General features: G+C 46.3%; 1 protein-coding gene across 6 annotated transcripts in view; it reads left to right on the top strand.

Annotated features, from left to right (window-relative positions):
• Window positions 1-26,694, top strand: part of B4GALNT4 (beta-1,4-N-acetyl-galactosaminyltransferase 4) — a 165,249-nt gene that overhangs the window by 132,974 nt on the left and 5,581 nt on the right. For all 6 annotated transcript variants that reach the window (XM_053396005.1, XM_053395996.1, XM_053396033.1 and 3 more), the window contains 11 exons: window positions 1,097-1,175; window positions 4,370-4,436; window positions 14,096-14,239; window positions 15,999-16,108; window positions 16,796-16,896; window positions 17,781-17,875; window positions 19,464-20,748; window positions 21,917-22,230; window positions 23,988-24,141; window positions 25,077-25,149; window positions 25,241-25,394. In XM_053396005.1, coding sequence (XP_053251980.1) covers window positions 1,097-1,175; window positions 4,370-4,436; window positions 14,096-14,239; window positions 15,999-16,108; window positions 16,796-16,896; window positions 17,781-17,875; window positions 19,464-20,748; window positions 21,917-22,230; window positions 23,988-24,141; window positions 25,077-25,149; window positions 25,241-25,394 — 2,576 coding nt within the window. The remainder of the gene's footprint in view (window positions 1-1,096; window positions 1,176-4,369; window positions 4,437-14,095; window positions 14,240-15,998; window positions 16,109-16,795; window positions 16,897-17,780; window positions 17,876-19,463; window positions 20,749-21,916; window positions 22,231-23,987; window positions 24,142-25,076; window positions 25,150-25,240; window positions 25,395-26,694) is intronic.

Below are 26,694 nucleotides of genomic sequence, written 5' to 3'. Positions count from 1 at the left end.
GCTGTAACTTCTCCATAGTCCATTGCATCAGGCACTTTTCTTTTATCCCAGTTCACTCATAGCATCAGAGTTGATGTTGAAAGCAGATTTCCCCCAACCCTATGCTTTATACATAAACAGGGCAAGCAAGTGATTTAAAGACCATGGCTTTGACTCTTAGCATTCAGTGATCCTTACAACCATTCTGCAAAACAGATTGTTGTTGTTGCCCTTATATTTCAGAAGGAAAGCAGGGAGAGAGGTGAGGTTGAGGGACCGAGGGGAGGTGGGGCTGGAATGTTTGTGGCTGAGATGATGTTTGAACCACTTGACTTTTCAGATTACAGCTCAAGCGCTTGGCCACTGCAACACCACCTTCTTCCTCTTTCCCTCGCACTAGCCGCTGCTAAATTGCTCCTAATTCTGTGAAAATGTGCTTGATGCCATGATAAATACATTGTGGAACATTGGGTGATTTTGCACACTCCTGCACAATTCTTTCTGTGTTTGGAGCATTGATATGTGGAGGGTGAGCACACTTTTGGCCCAGATTCAGCTAAGTTATTGCGCTATAAGAAGTTAGCATAAAAAGTCCTGCAATGGGACTTTCTCCCCTCCTTCTGTGTCCTCCCCAGAGCTGCTCAGGAGGGTTGGGAGAACCCCTAGGACAGCCCATGGGGAAAGGAGAGGGGAGATCAGGCAAGCAGAAATGCTTGCAGAGACAGAACAATCGCCTTAGTGTGCTGTTGAATCCCACTCTTTGGTATGGAGTGCATTTTCCAGCTAGATCATGGTGTTTGAGAGATCCTGGAAAGAGGAGGAAATTGGCTAAGAAAATGGCAACTGAACAGTACAAATAGAACCACAACCCTACCTTCCCCTTCCCCTATCTCTGGGCACACACAATACTTACTGCCAAAGAGCCAGTGTGGAAGAGTGTGGGTAGAAACTGGCTTCATTCACCAGCTTCATTCACCTAAGATTTCTGTTCCCCGGCCCTCCAGCATCTGCTGTAGCTGAGAGTTCCTCAGGGACAACAGCATGGCAGTCCTCGAATTCATGTAACCTTGGAAGTATGCTTGCTGTTTTCTAATGATCTCCTTTGCTTCCCACACAGTGTCCTTTCCTCTAGGCGCTATTACTTCGAGCTTCTCCACAAGCAGGATGACCGTGGCTCAGACCATGTGGAAGTTGGTGTGAGTAAATAAATCCCTTTCAAGCCTCCCCCCACGTTAAGGTACAGAGCACCTGGTAGGAATATTAAACTTGTTTTGAAAAATAGAAACAGACCTACACTTGATCTTAGCCAAAAAAAGGCCAAGAAGCCTTCTGTTTTGTGCTCTCTTGACTAAAAATCTTGACAGTAAATAAACCTTCCATCCCTGTCAAAGAAGCCTTTATAGTCAAAAAGACATCTTTAGCACAGCTTTCACTGGTCAATTTTGAAACAGCTCTTATTAAGGATTAGTTTGTAGATTACCAGTAGAGGAAAAAGCATCTGGCCACGAGGCACCCAAAGGTACATATTTGCCCACCAAAGCTAGCAGAATGAAACATGTTTTCCACCATTTAAACTTCCTCAATCTGCTTTACAGTAAAGCAGAGGGAGGGAGGAAGATTATTCCTTAGACCATTTTTCTCATTTTCCTCAGAGCTTGAGGAGAAAAGTCTTTTCTCCTTAAAATTAATTGTGTCCTTCTCTGGGGAAAGAGCCAGAAGGGAGTATGAGAGGGACTTCCTAGCTGGTAATTTCTTAAACTCTTTTATTCTCAAGATAAAATGTCTCCCATCTCCTAGAAACTTTAAAATAGCCTCATTTTCATGCCTCTCAGAGGAGCTGTGTTCCCTTTACAGAAGCCTTTACTGCACAGCAGGCTGCTGGAGGTGAAATATTAGTCTTTTTAAAGAGGCTCCATTCATCCCACATCTAAATTAAAAGGAAGAAGAGCCACTCAGTGCAAATGCTCTTCCTTCCCAATGGCTGCCTGATTCTGCTGTGAAGTCTCTGCCAAAAGGATTCTAGGTCACCCTGGCAGGTGTAACACCCAGAGAGCAGGGAATATGAAAAAAAATTACCAGATGGGATTTATCTTTGCTTTAAAATAATATGCACCAATCGTCTGGTTGCTTTGATGGATATGAAGCACGTACGCATGCAAGGTTGTTCTTCCTGCTCACCAGCTATTTAGCATGTCTACATAAGTACTAAATGTGCAGAATGAACAGCATATGGGCCTGTCTAAAAGCAAGTGTGTAAACTAGACAGATGAACATTGACACATTACTGCTTTTGCCACTTTACACGATGTTGGAAAGCTTGTCAGTCATTACAGAGGCCTTCCAGGCACCCCGATTAACAATAATAAATCTCCAGCCTGCTGCAGGAGAAAAGGAAGCAGCCTTTATTAAAACTACTTCGTGTTTCGACATTACAAACTGTTACATAGCAAAACAGTATGTCTACTTAGCTACAGAAATATTAGCAGTGAGCCTGAATAGCAGCTGTTTGACTCTCCTCTGCTAAAATCCTGGGCTGCGTTCCTTACAATGATGGTACAGAAGCGCTTCCTCTCAGGGACATGCATAATTTGAATGGTGAGCCTGCTATGGAAGTGTGCGCACACTCTTTGGATCTGTTAAAAAAATAATATCTTCCCTCCCAGTCCTGTGTGTGTTCACAGCAGAAGCTGGGTATGCACAGTTCTGATTGGCTGGTGCCAGTGACATTACAAAACAACTTTTGCTTACCCAGAACAGCTTTTCAGCTTTTTTAAAATAAAAATTGTGCTTTGCTTTTAAAATAACCAAATGCACATGGGCAAGTGGGGGAAGGGCAGTTCAGTCAACTGAATCAGTGTTGGGTTCACTGATCCCATTGCTCCTACTATGAATGAGAGAAGAGCTGGGTTCAGCCTTTTGGTGGAGTTGCCCTCCAACACCTTTTCTTTTCTTTTTTCTTTTACTGCTCGTGTAGGTACCCTTTGCTTACCCTTTTAATTGAAAGCCACAGCATGTTACAGTTCCTCACTCAAAAGAAGGAACGAGGGTTCAGTTGAATGTCAGAGAGCTCAGAAGCATCTCCCAAACAGTTTGTAATTGTGCTTCATTGCTGGAGAGGAGAAGTATACTTCCCTGTGATGCTAAGAAGGGCAGTATAGAAATAAAATTAATAAAATAAATAAGCATAAGGCCTGCAAATAATTTATTAACACACAAACATGCTTGTAGAGGAGGCTCATTATGTGGTGAGGCTAAGAGGGTCCTTTTGTGTTGATGTTTTAAATGGCTGCATGTGTGTCCTGCATGAGGACTGCTGGGTTTTTTAATATATATTTTTAAGGAAGAGTTAAAACATAATAGAACTTATTGAAAAAGTTCACCAAATGGCACATATTGGGCAGTGGAGGAGGCACCCATCATATTGATGACCCAGGCACTATCCAGACAGTGTGACACTTGGGCAACTTCATTCCACACAGCACTTACTTCTCACTTTCCCAGCAAAAGAAAGAAAGAAATTGGCTGAGTGCTCAGAAAATACAATGTTCCTGTAAAAAAAATGGAAAGAAAAAAGTGCTAATATGTTTTAAGATGACTGTGTTCCTGGCAGTTGTTGAGTAACAGCTGCCCAAGTTGTCTGCAGGTTAGAGAACAACCAAAAATAATACTGGGTGTTATTCAACCAAGTTTAACTAACTTAGTCATGTTCAGTCATTTCATTGGGCCTGCTCCAAGTAAAATATAGTTGACTGTTGCCCATTATCCAGAAAAGGATCAGGACGATTCAGCAGAATTGCATGTTCTTGACCCAATGGCAGGGTGTGGCCAGGCCAGACTAGCTAGTAACACTAAAAAGCTGTTATCGGATCAGTGCAGTGACTCAGTTTGTTATCTCTGTAGTTGATTCACACCTGCATTCTGAAAGCCAGAAGCTGCACTACAGCCAGGGAAAAGCCTTGAGTTGTGTGCTGCATCTTTCTTCCTTTTTTACTTCCAAACACAGAGCAAACTTTCCTAGTTAAGCTACTGGCTATGGTGGATAGTGCCACCTGATTCTTGGGCTCAGCCCCAAAGTGCCACATGCCCAAGGAACAGCAGGCTGCCGGCTGAGCGTGGAGCACACACTTCCTCCATGCAGCATGTTCTCCCAAGGTGTTGCGCCAGAGAGCAGATGAAGAGCCACATGGGGCAGAAACAGTCGCCAGCCGGTGTGAAATAGGCATTGAATGGGAACTCTAGCAGGCTGTCTTCTGGACTCTCCTGAATTCCTCCCCATTCACATTCCTACCAGCTGGTCTTCCGCAAATCTCCTTTCCCCCACATGCAGGAGCACACAAAATACATGCATATATAGATTGACCTTTCTTTATCACTCTCTTGTCTCTTTCAGTGGCGCGTTTTTCTGCCCAGCTTCAAGTTTGAGGTCATCGATTCACCCTACATTTCACTCTATACAGGTAAAGCGCCCCTCCCCCCTCAGGCTTTGCAGCCTTAGCTTGATACAGGATTCCTCCTGCAACCTGCAAGGTGTGTAGTTGGTGCACGCGTAAAGAAAAGAGCATGCCAGAACGATCCTGTAGAGTTCATTGGTTGTCCATGTATTGAGACCTCCCATTGTCATGCCAAAAAGCACCATTGTACTATAAGGCACCCTGTCTCCAGGCCACACTTTGCAAAGGTTCTGGCTTTGCACTTGAGTGTTTTTGCTTGGCTGGAACGTGTCATTGAACTCTGCTAAGGCTCCCTGCTTCTTTGTATTGTTGTAAACAAAAATTGCCCTTTTCCCTTATGGGGTATCCAAGAGCCCATATAGAGTCCTTGCATAGGTTCCCTATTGGTAGGAGAGAATAACAGAGGCCAACCAGAGAATATTGAGAAGCAAAGCAGCTAGTAAGCTTGATATTTATTGATCTGTTGCAACAGGGTGCTCCCCTCACCCGCAGGAGAGAGGAGGGACCCAGAAAAAATGGCATGCAAGGCCTTATAAAGGCTTTTGAAATTGCCACCCTGTAGATCAAGACCACCCCTCAGATACATCATACCTACATCACAGAAAAGGCGGTCTAAACAGAAATTTAAGTATTGTTTTTCTCCTGTTGTTGTTTATCTCCTGTCTGGCAGGTTACTTGATTGGGTTGCCTGGGGAGCCTGGCCATTCTTTTGTAGTGATAAATACTTAGTTCCTGGGCCATGTCACAGGCTCACACCCTATTCAAACACAGACATACCCTTAAGACAGGATTTGTGAAGGAAAAGACAATGGGGAGGCTTTTCCACTTTGACCTTGCAGAGAAAACATTTTGCTCAGTTTAGGAATCAAAATGGCTTCAGGTCGGTCTTCCTGTGCTGATCTATGTATGTGCTTGGTTGGTACACTTATGAACATTACCATATATCTAAGACCATAAAATTCCTATCACAGTATGGAGGATAGAGAATTAGTGAGTGTGCACACCTTCCTGGGAGTAAATCCCATTGAACGGAGCTTTGGGTGTACTTTTGAGTAAACGTCTATATGATTGCACTGTAGGGCAGGTAACCTCTAAACTCGGGGGGGGGGGGTTCTGAGTAGATACATCAGAGGTCTAAATGTGTGGGTTTTTCTCCCCCCAAAAAGAGGGCAGAAATTGTAATGTGCAGGGCTGAAAATTCTCTTTGAAGTCATTTTGTCCAACGCCCTTTCACTAGACCAGTGGTTCTCAAAGGGTGTATTGTGCCACACTGCTGTGGCAGGAGTGAATGGCAAGTGTAGCAAGAAAATTCAAGGACAATCAAAGAAGCATTTGAACATTTAAGTGTAGTATAGTATAGCATAGTATAGTATAAAAATATTATGCATACAGACATACAACCAGAAACAATATGCAAGCCTCTCTTCAAGAGCATTGGCTATTCTTCTGCAGTTCTCCATGACATATGGTTGTGAATAGAGATTTGCATATGAAAAGATCAGAAAAGGGAAAGGCTTCTTTGTATTGATGAGGAGATGAGAGTGTGTTTGTCTCAAATTGGACCTAATATAAATGAGATTACCTGGCATAAGCAAGCTCACACATCTCATTGAGTTTGTATACATATTTAAGGTACATATGTAAGAGGCTCGTTTATAATTATATTTTGGGAATAATTAATGTTCTTACATAGCTGCATTGTTTTATACTTTCTGGATATCCCGTGATCATATTATAAAGTAGTTGTGTTCTATGTTATAAATCAAGCACTGCTAGGAGTTGCTTCTTTTTGTTTTCTGATTTATTTCTTATCAATTAAAAAAAATCAGTGTGGCACAAGCAAATTTTCATTCTGAAAATTGTGGCCCAGAGAAAAAGAGCTTGAGAACCAGTGCACTAGACCTTCGGTATATAACTGCCTGCAACTGCTTAGCTCTCAGTATTCACTTTTTTTTAGTGCACAAGCCAAGAGCTGGGGTGATAAATACACTTAGAAAAATAGTCCCAGATGAATCAAGCAACTGAGCCAGCAAAGAACTGTAATCACGACATGTATGTGTGTGTGTGTATGTGTGTTGCAGGAAGGAAAAGCTAAAAATAAGATAGCAGGCAGCTGTGATCCTTCATGAAAAGGCAAAGGGGGTTTGGGAGTGTGTATAGACTTTATTGGGCATGTGCATACTGGGCATATATATTGTATAAGCAGTCGCCGCCTTGCTCTTCTTTTCCCAGGGCTCTTGCTGCCCTTTCCCCCTTGTGTCTTGCTCCATCTCAGAGTGAAAAGCAAGAGGCCAGCAGAAGAGCACCCTTGGCAAATACCCGTCAGCTGGTGCTTCCAGAGCTGAATTATGAGCACCTGTCTTGTAAGCAGGGATGGATAGTGCAGAGTTTAATTAAATCCATAGATCTTCCACTTCCCTCCTCATAACCTGGCCCGGCAGCAGGAGGCGCTTGATGAATAGATCCCTGCCTGGCACTCAATACACAAGGTGCCTGTAATTAAGTATCCCGTGGAAGGTGGAGATAAGGTGGAGGGGTTGGGCAAGTCAGCCTCCTTTGGTACAGAAGCCCGAGCACTCGATTGGCACGAGAGGAATAGTGGCAATTGGGCTATTGACAGAAGTGCCTGCAAGATGGATGTGCTGTGGGGGGATATTTCCTTCCAGATACATCAGTCACTGTGAGTTTTCTCCTCTACCCTCTGATCTGCAGCTTTGTGCCCCATGAGGAGTGATTTTCTTGTTATCTTGCTCTCTAGCTGCAAACTCCTTCCTTGGCTGCAGGACAGTTATTAAGAAGGAGTGATTGCACGTGGAGTTGGAAGAGACGGTGTCATCTTTTAGGGGGAAAGGCTACAATGTGATCTCTTTGTAGTGTATTCTTAGCCGCTGCACAGATAACCGTCAACAATAATCTCTGCATATTCTTAGATGTCAGAAGGGGCTCCTAAGATGTGCCCCTAAATGCACATAGCAGTTTCATTTTGGCGCATGCAGCTGACCCAGAGTGCCGTGTAGATGTTCTTGGACTCCCAAATCCCATCAGTCCCAGCCTGCATGGCCAATGGTCAGGGGAGCTGCAATCCAGCAACTACATTGGAGGGCACTACATTGGCTACACATGAGCTAAGTCATAGTGTTAGTAGAGTCTAATCTGGAAGTCACCATGGCATGAATGTCAAGAGGCTAAATCTTACTATGTGATTATGCTGCATCTTTCAGACTAGCAGACTGACACTGCTGGTGCTACAACAGTCATAGGTACTATACAGCTTCAGGATGCTGTCTGCATAGGATTGTAGGAGTAACTAGAATCTCTTCCACTGATGGAAGTGATCCATCCCCAGCCCTGGCCAGAGCTATCCAGCCTCTCCTACTTTTCCTTACCCCAGCTTTACCTTTCTATACTCTGTATGAAGAGACTCTGAACAGCCGGCCTACATTCAGTCACCAAACAGCCTGTCATTTCTGTGTGTAGCACACTTTTCCCGAAAGGGATGTTTGAAAGCTGTGGTGAAGAATTTTTGACTGAGACAGGCTTGTGTATTTGACAAAAGAGGTGCCCATCCAGTCTCCCCCCACAAAAAGTGAACGACCTGCCCTGCTTCTTTGTTAATATACAAAATGTATTGTGTTTTCTTTTAAGAAAGCATATGCACACATGCAGGCAACATAAAACATTATGATAATCAGCAATGATCAGTAGAATATATTACAACATTAGCTTCATTCATGTATTTTTATCGTCTATATAATTCAATGTATCCACAGTCCTCCCGAGTCAAATTAATTCACTTAGCATACATATATCATGCCCTTTACTTTATCTTATATATTGTTTCTTCTAGTAATGAGCTGGTTCTGCAAACTCTACCTTCTGATACCATTGAAAATAAGTTACTTTAGGGCTTCTTTACACTTATGGTACCTTTGCCCTGCTCTTTAGCTAAGCAGCTGGGTTTTTTGTTTGCCCCTAACTTCCTCCACAAAAGCCTGCTCTTTAAAGCTAAATCAGAGCAAACATCAACTTGGGTTTTCCACAGATTGATGCTTGCTCCAATTGAGCTTTAAAGAACAGGTTTTTGCAGGGAAAGCTCTGGAGCAAAAAGCAAAAAAGGACACCTGGACACGAAACTTTAAATGGTGGACCATGCCTGCAAAATGCAGAGGAAAGATAAGTATGGCTAAGTCCTTATTCAATAATAATGCTTGCCAAGTCCTTTGCCTGTCCCCTGTTCTGACGTGTTCTCTCAGGCCACCTTATATAATGTCATCTTGAATTTCCACCAGCTTGGGTCCATTTTCTACCTTGTGTCATATTGGGAAATGCTTCCAGAGTCTGGATTTGAGCACTGACCAATTGAGTAAATTCTTGCTTTTCTGCCACTTCTTGCTTTCCTGCAACTGTATCAGCTCCAGTCAGGAGGCATGAGTGGAAATCCTGCCATGTCAGTGAACTAAACAGATGTGACTTGAAAATCCAGGAGGCATATTTTTGTAAATAAGAGTGAGGCGACTTTTATGGTTGCCTTTTGAGTGCTTCAGAGCATGAAGGCTTGGTTGGCTCTTGTGTTACAGCGCAAAAGTTCTTATATCATACTTCTTATTTTTGTGTCATTAAGTGCTTGTGTGCTACTGTCTAGTAAATTTTAGGGCAAATGCCCAAAAGGGGGAAATCAAAATAAGTATGTTTTATATTTGTGTCTTATTTTCTCTAGGCTGCCTGGGGAAAGGAATGGAAGCTGGAAATATATATTAAGCATTGTTGAAAGCATCAATTTTAGCATTCAACCTGGGGAATTAGAGACTGGGGTTGCTTTCATTGTGTCAAAAGCATCTTTTCTCTCGCCATAGCCAGGAAAACTTTAATCACAGCATAGGTTGAAAGCTTTCAGAATTGTTGCTCTGGTTTATTTTGGATGCTTATTTGATTTTTTGTTTTTTGCTACCAAGGCTTGCCTTGAAGGAGTCTTGTTATTAGCATTATAGGAACAATATTGAGGGAGGAAACATTTGCCAAATCAAGCAGAGATGGTTTATCCAGATAATTTGGGTTTATACAAGGACCTGCTTGAAGGTCCCACCCCTGACTCCTAGAGTTGCCCATTTGTTAGCTCTTGTGTCTCTGACATCCACTATTAGTAACCAAGCCTTCCACATTTCCAGTCTGTGTCACTTATTGAATGTATCCACCCAGATGTTCGTTCTGGGCCTGTTTCTGTATTAAAGTGTGTGTGTGTGTGTGTGTGTGTGTGTGTGTGTAAGATATGCAAGAAAATTCACATTTAAATATGCATTTAAAAATATATTTTCCCTTCAAAATATTCTAAGCCTATTTTCTATCAAAATGTGCATTTTATATGTGTTTTGGTTTTTGAGCCAATAACTGCACCAGACCGTTCAGAAAGTGCAAAAGCTGCCGGCTAGCTTAAGTTCCACCCTACACGTTAGTCTGGGAGGAGTGGATCAAGACAGTTCATATTGGGCTTTGCAAATATTGAATTCCTCAAGTTCCAGCTCATCATTTTGGAATATCTGGTCAACATCATAAGCTAGTTTTACATCAGCAGAACCCTTTTGTCTGCAGTTAACCTAGACAACAGGGAACTTTCCAGGCTTTTGTCAGCTGAGGGTTGCATTGAAATTCCTCACTCTGCCCTCTTCTGCTGTTCATCCGGTTGGGAAGAGGTGTTCTTCTTTACTTTTTCTCTAGTCTCAGTGGGACCACAGGATACAAAAACATGCCAGTATAGCAACCCCCCCCCCAGTGCCTGGAGTGGTGGGGTGTGCGTGCGTGCGTGCGCCATGCCATGGGGTGGGGCATCCCAAGTGGGCAAGGCAAGCAGCACAGGGCATGCCGCCCCAGCGAATATATCCCTCCCAGCAGGGACGCACCTGGCATGTGCCAGTCCAGCGCTGTCGGGAAAAGTGTGGGGTGTGCTGCCAGGAGGGCACCTGGGAGCGACACCCGAGAGGACCATTTGTGAGCACTATGTAGAAAGCACTGCTCAGTCTCTGAATGTAGCGTAACTTCCTTGACCAAGGCTGTCATGAGAGCACTAGGTAGGTAAATTATGTACAAATAGGGAATGGCCGCAATAATAAAATCATTTATGTTTGTTTCCCCTTCCTCAGGGGACAATCAGAAATGCCTGGTCTAGTCCTGATTTTACCGTGTTCCCAAACACAAGTTATCTTGGCAGCAAAAAAAATCACAAGCAAGTGAGAACTACCTGTACTTAGTGATGGGTACATCTGCCTTTCTTCCAGCAGACCATGCACAGGCTGTGCTGACACAAGAAAAGAGAGTTAATGTTGCCATTCGTCTCCCTTGTCCCAGGCAACCGGGCTGTGTGAGCAAACCATTGCTCTTTTCAATAGAATGATACACAGTGCAATTAACTTCTCCAGTATGTGCTACATAGTTCTTCCCTTTTATATTTTCCTCTCCCTTCCCTTTCTGTTTTAAAAAAGGCTTGTCTTATTTATTGATTGAACAGAGAACTTGGGAGAGTTGAGTGCAAATGTCTGCTGCTCTGGCGTTGCAGTGTGAAGCCACAATTTGAGCCTCCCCTGCCCTTTCCCCCTCTCCACCCCCACATTTGAACCCTCCAGTCTTCGCCAGGTGAAGAGTCAACCTGATTGCTACCGTATTTTTCGCACCATAGGGCGCACCCATTTGGGGGGGGGGAAATAAAGGGGGAAAATTATTTTTTCCCCCAGGCGCGGGGCTGGGGCGGGGGAAGCTGGAGCTTCCCCCGACCCCAGCCCCCAAACAGACAGCTCTCTGCAAGCCGTGGGAGCGCTCCCACAGCTTGCTGAGAGGTCCGCGAAGCCTGGGCGAGCTGAGCTCAGCGCGCCCAGGCTTCGGCATGCTGGCAACTCTCCGCAAGCAGCGGGAGCGCTCCCGCTGCTTGCGGAGAGGTCCGCGAAGCCTGGGCGCCTGGGCAGCGCTGGGCTCCCGCTGCTTGCAGAGAGGTGTGCGAAGCCTGGAGAGCGTGAGGGGTCGGTGCGCACCGACCCCTCTCACTCTCCAGGCTTCAGCGAAAGCCTGCATTTGCACCATAGGACGCACACACATTTCCCCTTCATTTTTGGAGGGGAAAAAGTGCGTCCTATGGTGCGAAAAATACGGTAAGCTGACCTTTTGCTGAGCTAAGCACTTTGACTGAAACCTGCACCCCTTGCTTAGGAGGAATCGAAATGGCATTAGGTGCTGCCGGTTGCTCTCAGGGCAGGCAGTTTTCCGCCCGATCGCCTTCAAAGCAGCACACAAGGAAATGGTGTTGTCTGCTGTGACTTCACGATCTAATAGTGTTTAGCACTCTGCTGCTGCGGGTTGTTGTTTTTTCACACCGAAGGTTATGCCTCATTCAAAAGGCACAAACTGGTCTTGACAGAAACCCCCTTGCTAAGGAGAGGGAAGGGAAGTTCTGTCCCACAGGCAGAAGCCCTTCGTGTGAACAGGATGACGTCGTTGGATACAATCCTAAAGCCTTTGATCCTTCTAAGATAAATGATCAAGGAACCTAATGGAAGGGAAAGTCCCCGTCCTTTTTTTCTCTGTCGTTTTTCTCTGTGCCTCCTCAAAAAGCCTCTCTGGGAGGTTGGGAGGCCCTGCCGAACAATGTGGGATGGGGCTGCTGGAGGAGGGAGGAATTGCCGCACAAGTTAGCTTAAGGGAGGAAACTTTACCAGCCTCTCTCCACCAGAGTCGCCACCCCCCTCCATCTCATCCCACGTGGATCAGGAGACTTTGCAGAGGGGTAAGGGGAGAAGAGAGGCAGGAAACTCCTTCCATTAACTTGCTTAACTTAGAATCTACATCAAAGTCTTTTCCCCCCTTTTTCCTTTTCTTTTAAAATTAATTGGTGCTTTTTTATGCAGTCTTCACAAGTTCCTTTCTACTAATGCCTTCTGCTTAAGGCTAATAGCAGAAGCTAGCCCTGGCTGTTGCACAATCCCAGCTGATGGTGTGTGTCTCTGCCCCCAGCTTTTTTCAAGCTGCACTGCAAGTGAAGTGTGTCTGGGCGCAGTGGTGCAATTCAGAGTTTATTACGTAAAAAGAGCTTGCCATTTCAGAAGAGAGCACAGTGTTGGAATACTGGAGGTGGTGGCAGAGTTAAATAAAAGGAATTGCCACAAAATTTTATCAAAAGAGCTGCCCTTTGAAAATTAACTCCTTGATAATTAGCTGAATAGCCCTCTTAGGAATATTCTGCTTGGCTTTTTTGTTTTTTGCGAGCACAGTATGTCTTCTGGCCTTATTCACCAGCCCAGTTTAACATATCATTTAGTCTGTCAGTTGATGTGTGAGTTCTGAGGTGCCTTTAGCTCTCTTGCTTTACCAGTTCTGAAAGTTTATCCAGGAAGGCTTTGGCTAGAACTGAGAACAACCACCCTGTATTACAGCTGTGAGCCATAGAGCCACAAAAGTGCCTCCCCTCATGTAACCGCAGCGCTGATGTTTTCCCCATGAGCGCCATATCATTATAGCTAGGCTTGTGGAGTCTTTGGCCAGCTCTGTTTTTCTGTACTGTGACTCTGCCATATCAGGTGACTGTGTTTTCCCCTCTGCTTACTAGGATTGAGTGGGAAGACAGATGAAGAGATAGCGGCGGAGGGCAGCCCTTCTAATTTCTTGCACTTCTGTGCTCGCCTTGCTTCAGTTACCTAGTACGGATCTGTGCAAACAGACAGCCTCATCTAATAAACATGACATTAGAGGCAGCCAGCACTTAATTGATATGGCATTTCGTTCCTCCCAGACACCGATGATGTCGTTCCTGGCAGTCTTGTCGTTTCTTGCAGGAGGCGGGGCTGCGCTTTGCCTTTCTGAGCACTTGTATCCCTGGAGAAATTATCCCTTGCTTTGCTTTCTGTTTGTTCAGAGGCTCAAATATTTTCAGACTAACCCTGGTGGCATATTTAGAAGTGGGTAAATGAGAGGCATCTGGAGATCTGTGAGCTGTGAGCTGCCAGGCCTGGGATGGCATGAGCTGCTTTTGACCTTTGCTTGGTTGAGATTAGGTGGTTGTCTAAGTGACACAGTTGGCACAGGGTTCTCTTTAAGGAAACAGAGGGTGCCAATTCCCTCTGGAGCAGAGGCAAGACTGGGATGCTGGATAGAAATTTTATGCTGCTTCCGACAGTTGGAGCCTATGACGGAAGGTCTCTGTGTAGAGCATATAATGGCCTTGATGTGGCCGCTACGCATTAGATATAGCTTTCCATCTCAGAAGCCTTATAACTGTTCGGCTCCAGACTTGGCTTTTGAGAGAAGCCATATCGGTGCCTAATCCAAAACACAGTCATGATGCTCCAAAAAAGCCATGCATTCCTCTTGAAGAATTGAGATATTTAAAGCAGTGTTCTTCCTTCCTACCTTCTTCTTGGGTTTAATAACATAGCAAGGCCTGCAGGGGTCTTGCACCCAGAAACATAACCAACCACACACACCCTAATTCACCCAATATGTGCTTCCTTCCTTCCTTCCTTCCTTCCTTCCTTCCTTCCTTCCTTCCTTGATAGCTACACCTGACATTTGTGGGAAATCCTGGAGACAAAAATCCAGTGCTGCTGCTATAACTATAGATGTGAATTTGCCCTTCACTAGTCATCCACCCTCTTTTACCCCTCTCTTCCTTCTCCTCTCTTCCCCTTCAGATGAATCCAGCCTGAAAATGAATGAGGTGGGGCATGTGCCTCAGTCCCTCGCCAGCCACTCTGGCAGCTACCTCTGGGGTGCGCAGAGAGATGAGCATGGAGCAGATATGCTGAAGCCTGACCCTCGGGACACTTTCTTCCTCAGTAAGTGAGAAAGTGTCTTCCAGTGAAGTCTGTTTGCTTGCCATTGCAGTAGAGGAAGAGGAATGGAGGTGGGCAGGGAGGGAAGAATGAAGAGGCACTTGTGGCATTGCCTATATTAGCAGGGGCATGGGGGTTTCTGCTTATGCATGCATAAGTGGTCTCAGTTTGGGCAAGAGCTTTGGCATTGGGTCAAGATGCCTCCTTCTAGCTTTTGCTAACACTGCCCTCCCGCCCCACACTCTTAATGACAGCGATGGACAACATGGTGTCCTCCTGGTGTTGTTGGACTACAGTGCCCCCCAGCCTAAGCCAAAAGGGCCAGTGACCATTCATTCATTCATTCATTTTAATTGTCTGCCACTTTCCCACTTGAAGCAGGTTACAACAAAGAAACAGGGATGCATTTCAAAGAAATGCTACAAAACAATGTTATAATATTGTTGCAAAGCAATTGCATAGTAACAATTTCATCATAACAGAGGAAAACCAAAATATAACAACATACCAGAAAAATCACATTTCTATAAATGTAACAAAATTACTTAAACAACTTGCAGCACCAACCAGTAGCATAAATAACAAGGGAGCTTCACAGTTTCACCTTACTCCTAGAAACACCTCTGCCATGATGTTGCTCACAATCCTTCTCCTGCAACAACACCTTCCAAGAACGAAGGGTGGAGTAGGTGGAAAAGCCATGATGTTAGGGAATATGTTGGGGAGTTGTAGTCCAACAACATCTTCAGCATATTGACATAGAATCATGGAACTGTAGAGTTGCAAGGGACCCCGAAAGTCATCTAGTCCAACCCGCTGTGTTGGCTCCCTTTGCTGTAAGGAGGGGGAATTGGTGGAGCTCAAGAAAGAGCATATTTGTTTGGAAGCAACCTACCCATGAAAGAAACACGTTTGGGGAGCACTGTATCCCCCTTACTGTGTTTTGATGCAGGATAGAAAGAGCAGGCATTCAGTGGAGAGCTAGTTAAATATCAGTGTCTGTGGCAATAGGATGAAGGAGGCATTCATACAGGATATTTATTGATCTGAAAGTATGAGACAAGATGATCACCTTTGCATTTGCCAAAAGTGAGACTTTTGTGATGGGGAAGGGAGTCAGTTTTTCCAGCAAGACTGGATTAATCCTGGTCTCAAAAGAAGGTATGTTGACAGAAGATGGTTCTCAGTCTCCAGGAATGTTGAGTAACACTATAATGACCTCTTGGGGAGATGGTGGCTTACAGTCTAGATCAAAAGCAGAAGACCTCCACAATATAACAGTCATTGTGGATTAATTCAGCCCAGGCTATCTACAGTGTCTGTGCCTAGCAACATAAAATTCTGTGCTTGTGCTGAGAATGGATACTTTTAACAAGTATAAAATTAGCATTTTAAAAAATCATGCAAATTAAATTTTACTACTTAACATTAATTCTGATTTTCTAGCAGTGATGAGAATTGAGCTATGCAGGACACTGAACCGCCTCACACTCATACACACTCCTAACAGAAATCTTAGGCCTATCTGCCTCATCCTTAAGCTTATTCTGGACTCTTCCACTAAAAAACAAATCAGGAGATCACATGAATGAATGTTACAAAAAACAAAACAAACCCTCTTCATGGAATACTAGATGCCAGGGAGAAGAATGTCTGGTATTTATGTAGCAGTCCAGAGAGTAACAGTCTAGGCAGGTGGACTCATGAACCTCTGGGTTTGATCCTGTGGCTTCTTCCTCTTGCTTAACTGCCTTTATCTCAGCTCCCCAGATCGAGCCGTCCCACGTGGAGAATGTGCTGGTGCCCTGTGCTTACAGCCCCACGTACGTGGTGAAGGATTTCCCTATTGCCCGCTATCAGGGCCTGCAGTTTGTAAGTGTCCCCATATGGGCTTTATAGCCTAGCTTTCTCTCTGTCCATGGAGAAGTATCTCCACTACTTTTGCCATCGCTCATTCCTATGCACCTGTAACACAGCACATTGCCCTGCAGTGGGGGTGGGGGGCAGGCTATGCCTGCACTGTTCTGGGAACCATATTCAAAAGACATTGCTGGGTCATTTTGGCCAGCGGCATTAGCATTTTGGCCAGCGGCATTAGCAGATTTTTTTTATAACAGGGACTGAACTGAAGCTGGTGCACCATAAAAGATGGGGAGTTGGGGGCAGGATAGAAGGATGGGGCAGGGACAAAGAAGGGAATGGGTAAATAACTGTGCTGGCTGCCACCTGAGCACTTGTAACCCGACCAAAAGCTTCTTTGATTCCTATCAAGCACAGAAAGCAGTGGTGGGAGCTTGATTCTGAATATATAAAAAAACCAAAAAGGTAGATTTCAGAATCTACGTCACAATGTACAGGCATGTGCAATTCTCACCACTCCTGGGTCCAGCTGGTAGTGTTTGCGCCCACAGCCTGCCGCCATGTGTTCTCTGGGATGGGCCCCAGGAGCAGCTTCTCCTTCCTGCCCAGTATAATTCACCCCTTTCCTCCTCCACCTGTAGGAAGTGGAAACATACCTACTTTGCTGTGACTCTTCTCACCAGGTTGCCCCTCCCACAGGTCTACCTCTCATTTGTTTACCCCAATGATTTCACCCGGCTTACGCACATGGAGACGGAGAACAAATGCTTCTACAGGGAGTCTCCGCTCTACTTGGAAAAGTAAGTGTGAACCAGGAAGGGCAGTAAGGAAGCTGACTGCCAAGAGCTATCAGAAACCCATCAGATGTACTTTGTTGGGGGTGGAGAGATTGCAAATCTCCTGGCAGATTAAGTGTAAAATGTGAAATCTAAGGTGCAGCAAACATGAATGTGGACCATAGGACCATAGAAGGGTTGGTGGTGAACCTGGCCCTCTGCGATTTGGTCACTGTTGTTTGCCATTGGGGCTGAGAAATTTTACAGGTACTACAAAGTAGTCAACCTAAGGAAGGAACTTTCCATTGCGGCTTGATTGGAATTGGCAAGAGGGGAAGAGAACTCAGTTCACATTCAATGACCCTCTTTCCCTAACATCCATAACTGCTCTGAGTCATAATGGCATAATCCATTGATCTTGATGCTGTTCAGGATATTTCAAAGTCAAGTCTCTGGCTTTAGTGTTACCTCCCACCTTCCATTTTGTAATCTGTTTCAACTGCATGCAACTCTGTGGCAAACATGGCCAATTTGTGGTCTCTTCTACAAAGGGGCTCTGAAGCTCAGCTTCAAGAAGAGACTCTTGCCATCACTATTATGTATATGTCTGCCGCTGTCTACCTCCGTAAGAGACTACTTCATGCATCTAACAGGGCCCCAAAAAGCTTATACTACAATGCATTGGTAGTCTTCAGGGTGCCACCACACTGTTGTTTTTACCACAACTGACTACAGTAGTATGTCCCTCTGGAATCTGCCTCTGTGAAAAAGTAGGCTGGGTGCCTATTACAAGGATTCCCTGCTAAGCAAAAGCCCCCAGGCTTATCCTTGAGCAACACAGGTGTGTGTGTGTGTGTGTGTGTGTGTGTGTGTGTGTGTTATCTGAGACTTGTTGCTTGGCCCTCCAGATTTGGCTTTTACAAATACATGAAGATGGATGAAGAGGAAGAAGAGGAGGAGGAAGATCCACACCAGAGAGCCTTTCTCTTCCTGAATCCTGAGAGTAAGTAGTCTTTGGGAAATACAGCTTCCTCCAATCAGGCAGGAACCACACTCTGATCTCTGTCCATTTTATGAGCAGCTTCTGAAGTGTGTGTGTGTTTATGTAAACAGAGGCTGGAATCCGTCAGGGATTCTCTAGCTGTGATTTCTGCATTGCAGGAATGACCCCCAGGTCCCTTGCAGCTCTACAATTCTGTGATTCTGTGTGTTTCACTGGTGTTAGAACAAGCAAGTCTGTTGTGCCATCCACTTACAGGGATTGCATTCCCAGGCAGGTTGTGTCACGGCAACAGATTGCTTGGTGAGAATGGGAGAGTAGCTGCAGGCAGCTATTCACCATCCTGGCTCCTGAATGCATTTACAGAGATTCTTTATTTTTTGTTGCTTTGATTTCCCTTCTGGCTCCCATGCAAGAAAGCTGCCATGAGATATACCATATTTTTTGTGTATAAGACTATATTCCCCCCTATTTTTTCAAGTTTAAAATTGGGGGTTGTCTTATACGTCTTATAGTGCATATGGGGGATTTCTTTATTTGCAGTCCCAAAAAATAGGGGTCACGTTACACACGGAAAAATACGGTACCTATTGCTAAAGACTGGAATTCTTGGGGTTTATGCCCTGGCTACCTCCATTAAAAGGGGCATGGACAAAATCACTGCCACCACTGAACACCTGGGAAGAAGAGTATCTGGTTCTTGCCATGTTCTGTGGGGAGCTTTCTGGTATCTTCAGCAGCTTCCTAATCTCTGCTGACAAAATGCCCCTCTCCCACCTCAACCTCTACAGGCGACCTCTGCAATCCAGAGGCAAGCTGTCCAAGAGCCCATCTGTGCAGAGACGAAGCTTGTGAATACCTTGAAATGCAATACTCCCCCCCCCCTCCAAATCTTGTTTGTAGCAGCAAGAATATTAGACCTTCGCCATCCCTTTGATATGCAGCCTTGACTCTCCTCAGTTAATTTATGTGATTTTTACTACTTAGTATGGAGGAAATTCTCTCTCGATTCATCTGGTTGAAATGTACAAAGGATGAGGGCAGGGCTATGCCATCCAAATGCCTTGTTAAGTCCCAAAGAGACCCAAATTATGCGTTTAAAATTAATTATTCAAATCCACACGGTGTGTACACATTTTCCCATTTTGCATGAAGTCATTTAGTTAATTTTGATCCTACAGACTGTGCTGACCAGCACCAGGGGTAGGGAAAGAAAGGTCATTAGGGATGTGTAGGCCAGAGAACATAACAGGAGGCCCTGAGGAAAGGGCAGCTAGACATGGAGGAACCATGCGTGCTCAGAGAAAGCATCACTCCCTCAATACTAGAGACATTCACAGACACAGCCTGCACTTTCCCCAATCTATCTCAGGGTCTAACCTCATGCCATGGTGGTACACAGAGACTTTGCTTACCAGTACCCAATACTCACCCTCCCCTGCTTTCTGTTCCAGGCCTTCCCCCAACCCCTTCCTTCCTCAGCTGCCTCTTGCCTTAGAGTCCTCCAAACCCTTCTTGACTTCAAGTTTCCCCTGCACTTGGGCATGTTACCCATGAGACTTTATCTGCTCTGCTGCTGGTTATTTTCTAGATTTTCTTGAAGAGGAGGAAGAAGGAGCCGACAGTCCTGAGCCCACCGACCCACTCCCTGAGGACAAGGACAAGAGCCCGGGTGTTCTGGATCCAAATGTGTTCACAGGGCTTCAGAGGAAAGAGAAGCCCCTTGCCACAAAGGATTATGGGAATGATGTGGACTACTATGCCTTCAACCAGAAGCAAAGGAGGTTTAATGAAGAGGGGACCCTGACCGGGCAGCCTGTTTCCACAGGTACAAACACTGGACCAAGCCAGAGTCCTGTGACTCCGTCAAAGGCACCCCAGGCCTACAGGAAGGCAGCCCCTTTTGGGGAGCAGGTGGTTCTCTATGGCCGGTCCCTCAGCTGGGCGCAGAATCAGGAGGACGAAGAGGCTGGAAGGAAGGAGGGCGAGCTGGGGCTGCTGTTGCCACCTAAGCGAGGCAGCTCCCTCGGCCTCCAGCCTCGCCTCTCTGTGCCTTTCTTTGCTGGGAAGGCCAAACAGCAGAGCCCGAAGGAGGAGGGGCAGCCCAAGAAAGAGACCAAGAAGCCCCCAGACAAGGTGTATGTGACGCGGCTGCAGCCCAGCAAGAAGAAGGCCCCGTCCCAAAAGGAGGCTTTCCCCGGAGTCTTTCTCTACCCCAAACTGCCCAGGAAGGTGCACTTGAACTCCAGGCTCCCTCAGCGGCGGCCTGCTCCCTCCAGCAAGCTGCACACCATCCCTGGCCATAGGACCCCTTGGCTCACTGGCAATGCCTCCAAAGAAACAGACCCTTCTAAAAGGAAAAGCCAGTGGGCCAGCAGGAAATGGGAGCAGCTGTATGACCAAGAGGCCCCCAAGGCCCGAAGGAAGCAGAGGGTGCAGCCCAGTGCCTTGAGCCTGCCTGCAGAAGGGCTCTTCAGCCAAGAAACCTTTGAGGTCACCACTGCGGCGAGGACCACCCTGGATTACAATTCCTCTGAGGTGGTGCTGCCTGAAGGCATGCGAGTGACGTCCTTCCTGCAGATGTCTGAGATGACAGAGTCCCAGCAGGAGGAGGGCCCAGAGAAGGCCCTGGGGGAGGAGGCCGAGGAGGAGCTGTCCGATTACAGCTACGAGAACTCTGAGCTGCAGCAGAGCTGGCTGGAGGACTCCATCAACTGGCAGAGGACGTTCAGCGTCAGCCCCGTGGATTTCGAGCTGCTGCGCTCGGACTGGAACGACCTCCGGTGCAACGTCTCGGGAAACCTGCAGCTGAGCGAGAGCGAGGTGGTGGACGTGGTGGCTCAGTATATGGAGAAGCTCAACGAGAAGAATGGCGGGTAGGAAGGGAGAACTGGGGTGTGGAGGGGACAGTGTCTATACAATAGGCAAGGGCTGAAATGCAGACCCCACGCCCACCCCTTCCACTCAGGAGACATACAGAGGGTAAAAGAGCTCACCCTTTGGGAAGATGTTGCCTTCACTTAGGACAGCCGAAAGCTCTCCTCTGATCAGTGGGCAAGGGGGTAAATCAGCAGATATAACTGAATTGAATAGCAACTGAGGCCTAACTACCCCTGGGAAACGGAGGGGCAGATGAACTCGTGGGGTAATTGTGACAAAACAGATAACGTTTGCACAGAAGGACTCTGAGAAATCAGGCTTCTACTTAGTCTTTCTGCTTGCTGTAAAGCAGAAATTGGCCTCTAGTTCGATCCAGCCAGAACTACTACTTCTGAACTACCAGCAGATTCTCCCAAGTCCCACTTCTCACAAACCTATGCCCTTGTTCCTCCTACCTCTGTTAAGTTGTGGGGCACACAAACAACCTGCTGCTTTATTGAAGGCCTCCCCATTTATAGAAATGCCTAAAGAATCCCCCTGTGAGAGAGCTGTGGAACTCCTGCTTTCATAGACCCTGTTTCTGCTGATTAGGCCTGTTTGGAGCAGGGCTAGCCTACGCAAAAAGATTATTGTTCCTGTATTCCCTGTAGCTGCTAGGGGAGCATTCTGTGTGCATCGGGGTGTCTCCTAATCTGCCCCTACAGATCCTAAAACAAGGAGAAGCCCTAGTGAGAGCACATACCGTGCACGCAGTACCTCAGGTTCAGTCCCTGGTGTCTCCCATTCAAAGTGGCAGTTCAGGGAGCAGATGATGGGAAAAGACCCTTCCCTGCCTGAAACCCTAGAGAGCCACAGCCAGTCAAGACTAGACAGTTGGCGTGAACATAACCTGACCAGGCTCATATCACCACACCATACATTCAAACCACATGGCTTTCCCCAAAGAATCCTGGGAACTGTAGTTCGCTAAGGCTAGCTCTGAGAGGCTGGGGAAACCCAGGCAGATGGGGGGGTATAAATAATAAAATTATTGTTGTTGTATGGGGGATCCCATATACTTTAAATGTACGGTCTGAATGTGATCCTGGTGCAAGGTAGCTTCTTGCAATGAGGGTATTTGGTCTAGGCCGGGACTGCGTCAGCTTTCCATTCTCCCACTCACAGCATCTACACCCTCTTGAGGATCATCAATGTGGAGAAGAGGCGAGACACGGCCCGGGGCAACCGATACTTGATGGAGCTGGAGCTGATGGAGAGAGGCCAGAGGACTGTGCGGCTCTCAGAGTACATCTATGTCCTGCTGCACCAGGGAAAATCAGAGGACAGCACTGAAGTGAACCCCGAGGGGCCTGCGACGGTGTCCACTAAATCTCAGCCATCACCTAGTGCCTGGAGCCTGCTCTATGGGAAGCCCATCCTGTGCCGACCTCTGCGGCTTAGCTGGAGGCACAACGTTATGGTGCATTTTGTGGTGCCAGGTAAGGGACTGTCCCATAAATGAATGGCTGCTTTTTTAGGGACTAGTGGAATGAAGGGCGGGTGGCAAAACAAGACTGGAAACCACCAACAGTGGCTTTTTAAAAAAAGTGTGCTGAAAGTGGTTTGAGAGATGCCTTCCTTTCCCCTGCTGTATACATATATTCCTTTTGTTTTACCGTCACCCCTGCTCAGACATGTTTTGCAGTTTCTTTATAACAATGCAGCCGCCTGCAAAACTTGTTTTACCAGAGGGGAAATTGGGTTGAGTCTGCATATCGCAGGCAGCGATCCTTCATTCATTCTGCCTTCATTTCTCAGGGCAGGGGGTAAGGGCATGTCTTTAGACCAAGAAAGGTTTGCTTGGGACCTTGGCCCAATTTATGGGTTACTCAAGGGACAGCGTTGCTGCCTCTCCACTGTTGTTCCCTGGGGCACTCGGGTGACAGATGAAATGAGAAGATGTTTTTTGTGTGTGTGTTGTTGTTTTTTTACAATATATCTGAGCTGCCATTCATCCTGTTGATTCTGTGTACCATACACATTTCATACAAAATATAACAAAAACAACTTCCTTTATGACAGTGGACAAATGGACAGGCTATAAGACTATAGAAACTAAAAGCAGGGTGAGACAACGTAACCCTTTAGAATCCCTTGATAAATAAAAACATCTTAACCTGACACTACAAAGACTGTATTATCAGCACCAGGTGTACCTCTTTGGGAAAATCACATGGGAAATATCTTTATCCATACCCCAGTTGGGAAGCTAGTTCAGGAACTGAACTTCCCATAAGATCCCTCCCTCCCACAAGATTTCCTCATTTTGTAAACTATAAGACTACTACAGAATACAGATGTGAGGCATTCTGGCTTTCCCCCAACAAAAAGGCAGTGAAGAGGCCATGGTGTTTCACTTACTTATAGTCAGACAGCTCTGTGTACCATGTCCCCCCCCCAAAAAAAGCAACAAGCCAAGTCCTGTACCCCTGGGGGAAAGATAAAACCTGTGGCAAATTAATGAAAATTTGTGTCTGTTTACACATACAAAAACCATATTCTGTGATGAGAATGTGGATGTGCCAAATATATGCCATGATCTGGAGTTAAGGGTGAACAGCGAGGTGGCTATGTTTGGGGGTAATACCCAATGTTTCAGGATGCTAAAGACAAAAAGGAATTGCAAAGAGCTCCTAGAGATGCTCTCCACACCAGGGGGATGGGCATTAACCTGACAAATTCTGTTCAGTGTAAGTGTTGGGAGGATATCCCCATGCTGGAGGATAAAGCTGTCAAGGCTATCATGATGGATGTATACTACATCCGAGTCCAGGATCAGAGACAGCATGTCTCTGAGAACCATTTGCTGGGGACCAGCTGTGGGAGAATGCTAATGTACTCAGGTCCTGCTTGTGGACTTTGCAGAGGCATCTGGTTATCCCCTGTGGGAAACAGCAGGTTGCTGGACTGGCTGGGCCTTTGGTCTGACCCAGCAGGGCTGCTCTTAACTATATATTTGTATTCACTCACTGTGTAATTATTCCCTTCTTCTGCTCGCCGAATGCTGAATTGCCACAGGCTGAATGCCACTGAAGTCTTGGCTATGCTTGAAACACATGCTGAGAGTGTTATTCTCTTGCCACTGCTGATATGTGTCCACATAGATCATACGAGTCTTTTGTCATGAAGATGCTCCCCCATCAACATGGACTGAGCGTGCTTACAAATGCTAACGGCCTGTTTTCATAACTTGCAGTTAAAAACCAAGCACGCTGGGTACAGCAGTTCATCTCAGACATGTCTAACCTGTACTTGAACACCAAGGATGCCAACTTCAACGTTATCCTGGTAGACTTTGATAGTGACGACATGGATGTGGAGAAGGCACTTCAGGAAGCTCACCTGCCCAGGTAATGCAAGGAACATTAGAAGGTCTGGAGCCTGTCTCATTAGGTTTCTGTGCCTGCACAACTCAAGTCTTGAAGCCACCGCTGCTTGATTTCTGAGCTGGACCAATAATGATATCCAAGCGCATTACTTTGGATGATACAGTGGGTACAGTTGGCCGCTAGGTAGATCCCGTATTTTTTGTCCCATAGGACGCTCCGTCCCATAGGACGCACCTACTTTTTCGGGGGGGGGGGGGGAATAAAGGGAAATTTTTTCCCCTTTATTTCCCCCCCCAAACCAGGTCGGGGAACAGTGGGATGGCGGCGCTGCACCTCCCCGCTGTCCCCCGAGCTTGTGGGGCTGGCCTATGTCTGCCCCGGCGGCAGGCTGCAGACACCTGCGCGAAGCACGGGGCGTCCTCTGGAGGGCGCCCCGTGCTCCGCGCTGCAGGCTGCCGCCCGCAAGCCTTGCGTGCCCGGGGGGAGTTCCCCCCGGTGCGCAAGGCTTGCCGACACCTGCACGAAGCACGGGGCGTCCTCCAAAGGGCGCCCCATGCTCCGCGCTGCAGGCTGCCGCGCGCAAGGCTTGCGGACACGGTATTGCAACCCTTTCAACAGCTCTAAAATGTATCCACGTTGAGGCTAGGGTAGCATGCAAATTTATTTAAATATACTTAATTCAGTTGAATTAAAGGTATATCATTTAATCAACTAAAAATATGTAACTGTCTCTAGCCTGCCTTGATTGTAGTTTGGTGTTTTCCTTCAGTTGGTGGGACTCATATCTGTTTCCACCTTTCTGGTATTTGGAAGTCCCTGGTGGTTAGAACCAGGTTTCAAAAGATGCAAAAACAACCCCACAACTTTGGGCTTACACACACAAAGAGAGAGAGACAGAGAGACACACAGAGAGAGAATCTCTGCACCTATTTCACTGGTGTGCATCTTCTTCACAGATACCAATACTTGAAGCGCACAGGAAACTTTGAGCGCTCAGCAGGACTGCAGGCCGGGGTTGACGCCATAGAGGTGAGGACCGAGGGCAAAGGGGATAGCTGTTCCCAAGACTGCTTCATACCTGATTGTCATGGCTTGTCTGTGCCACTCTTTGATCCCTCAGGATGGCAGCAGTATTGTGTTCCTGTGCGACCTGCACATCCACTTCCCCCTCAACATTCTCGACAGCATCCGGAAGCACTGCGTGGAGGGAAAGCTGGCTTATGCGCCCATTGTCATGCGGCTGGGGTGCGGGAGCTCCCCGCGAGAGCCCAATGGTAAGTGAAACATGTCTGGCTGCTGAGGAAGTGGAGGAGGCTGGACTGACTGACTGTCTGAATGAATGAGGCTGCTTACGTGAGAGGCAGCATGGCTACATTCCTCACATAGCCAGCTTAGTGTTGGGCAGCAAAAATTTGTTAAATAGCCAAACTGCTCGCACAATAATTGTGCCCTTGTTCCCATCTAGCCCTCTTACAGGATGCCTACAGACACACAATACAGATCACTGAGATCACCTGGAGGAGTGCTGTTAATTGTCCCCCAATTGGCCCCAACCAGACGTTGGGCATTTAGTGTCGCCTGTCCAATGCTGTGGAGCCCTCTTCCAGCACAGATTTGGCAAGCCACCTTCACTTTTAATTTTCTTGGAAGTCTCCTGCAGAATTTTTATGCCAACAGGCCTATACAGCTGCTTAAAACTTTCTTGTGAAGCCAGTTGTTTTAATGATTGTTCTGCACTGCTTTTGGTGCTTTTTAATTTTTTAAAATTTTTAAATATGTTTTTATATTGCTGTGCACCACCCTGTGTGAGGGCGGGATGTATGTTTCATAAATAAATAGAAATAAATAAAAACCTCTTATCTGAAACCCTCCTTAAAACTTCACTCTCATTGCAAGAGCAGAAATAACATGCAGGTTGACAGCTGCTCTGTAGGCTTCAGCTCAAACCTCTTGTGGCTCCATCAGGGAAGTTTTGTATCCCCTTTGCAACCCAGCAGAGAAAAGCCAGACCATTTGCCTGAGGGGTGCACCACAAGTTCAGAAAAGAACCCAGGAGTCTTGGGCTCTGACTCTCCTGCTGGGAAACCTAACTTGGCTGCTCTTCTCTAAATGGTTTTGACAAGAAAAGCCCTGAATAGTCATGCTGCCAAATGAGACTGTGGAGAGAGATTCAGCATGTGTGGGGATGTTTTAGCAGTAGAAAGCAGCAGGTGTGTGTGTGTGTGTGTGTGTGTGTGTGTGTGTGTGTGTGTGTGTTAGAGAGAAAACATACACCAAAGTTATGATTTTTAATACCTGGTGTTATTAAATTATTTATTATTGTGTCAATGGGTCCATATATTTTATCTGAAATCTTCAGGCTATCTGGACTTTGTGCAGTAGGCATTCCTTTTTTGCCAAGTACTTGTCACTTGAAATCTGTTTCATATTTTTGACCACTGTGTTGAAAATCTGGGGCCGAAGAGCCCTGGAACAGATTGGGCAGCAGAGTGAATATGCTTGCCTTCTCCCAGGGCTCTGACTTTGTTAAGAACTGCTGCCAGTCAGCACGGACAAGGCTGTCTGGGTCAAGTG

Source organism: Podarcis raffonei, chromosome 1 (assembly GCF_027172205.1).
Source record: "Podarcis raffonei isolate rPodRaf1 chromosome 1, rPodRaf1.pri, whole genome shotgun sequence".
Lineage (NCBI taxonomy): Eukaryota > Metazoa > Chordata > Lepidosauria > Squamata > Lacertidae > Podarcis > Podarcis raffonei.
This window is presented reverse-complemented; position numbering and strand designations above follow the sequence as displayed.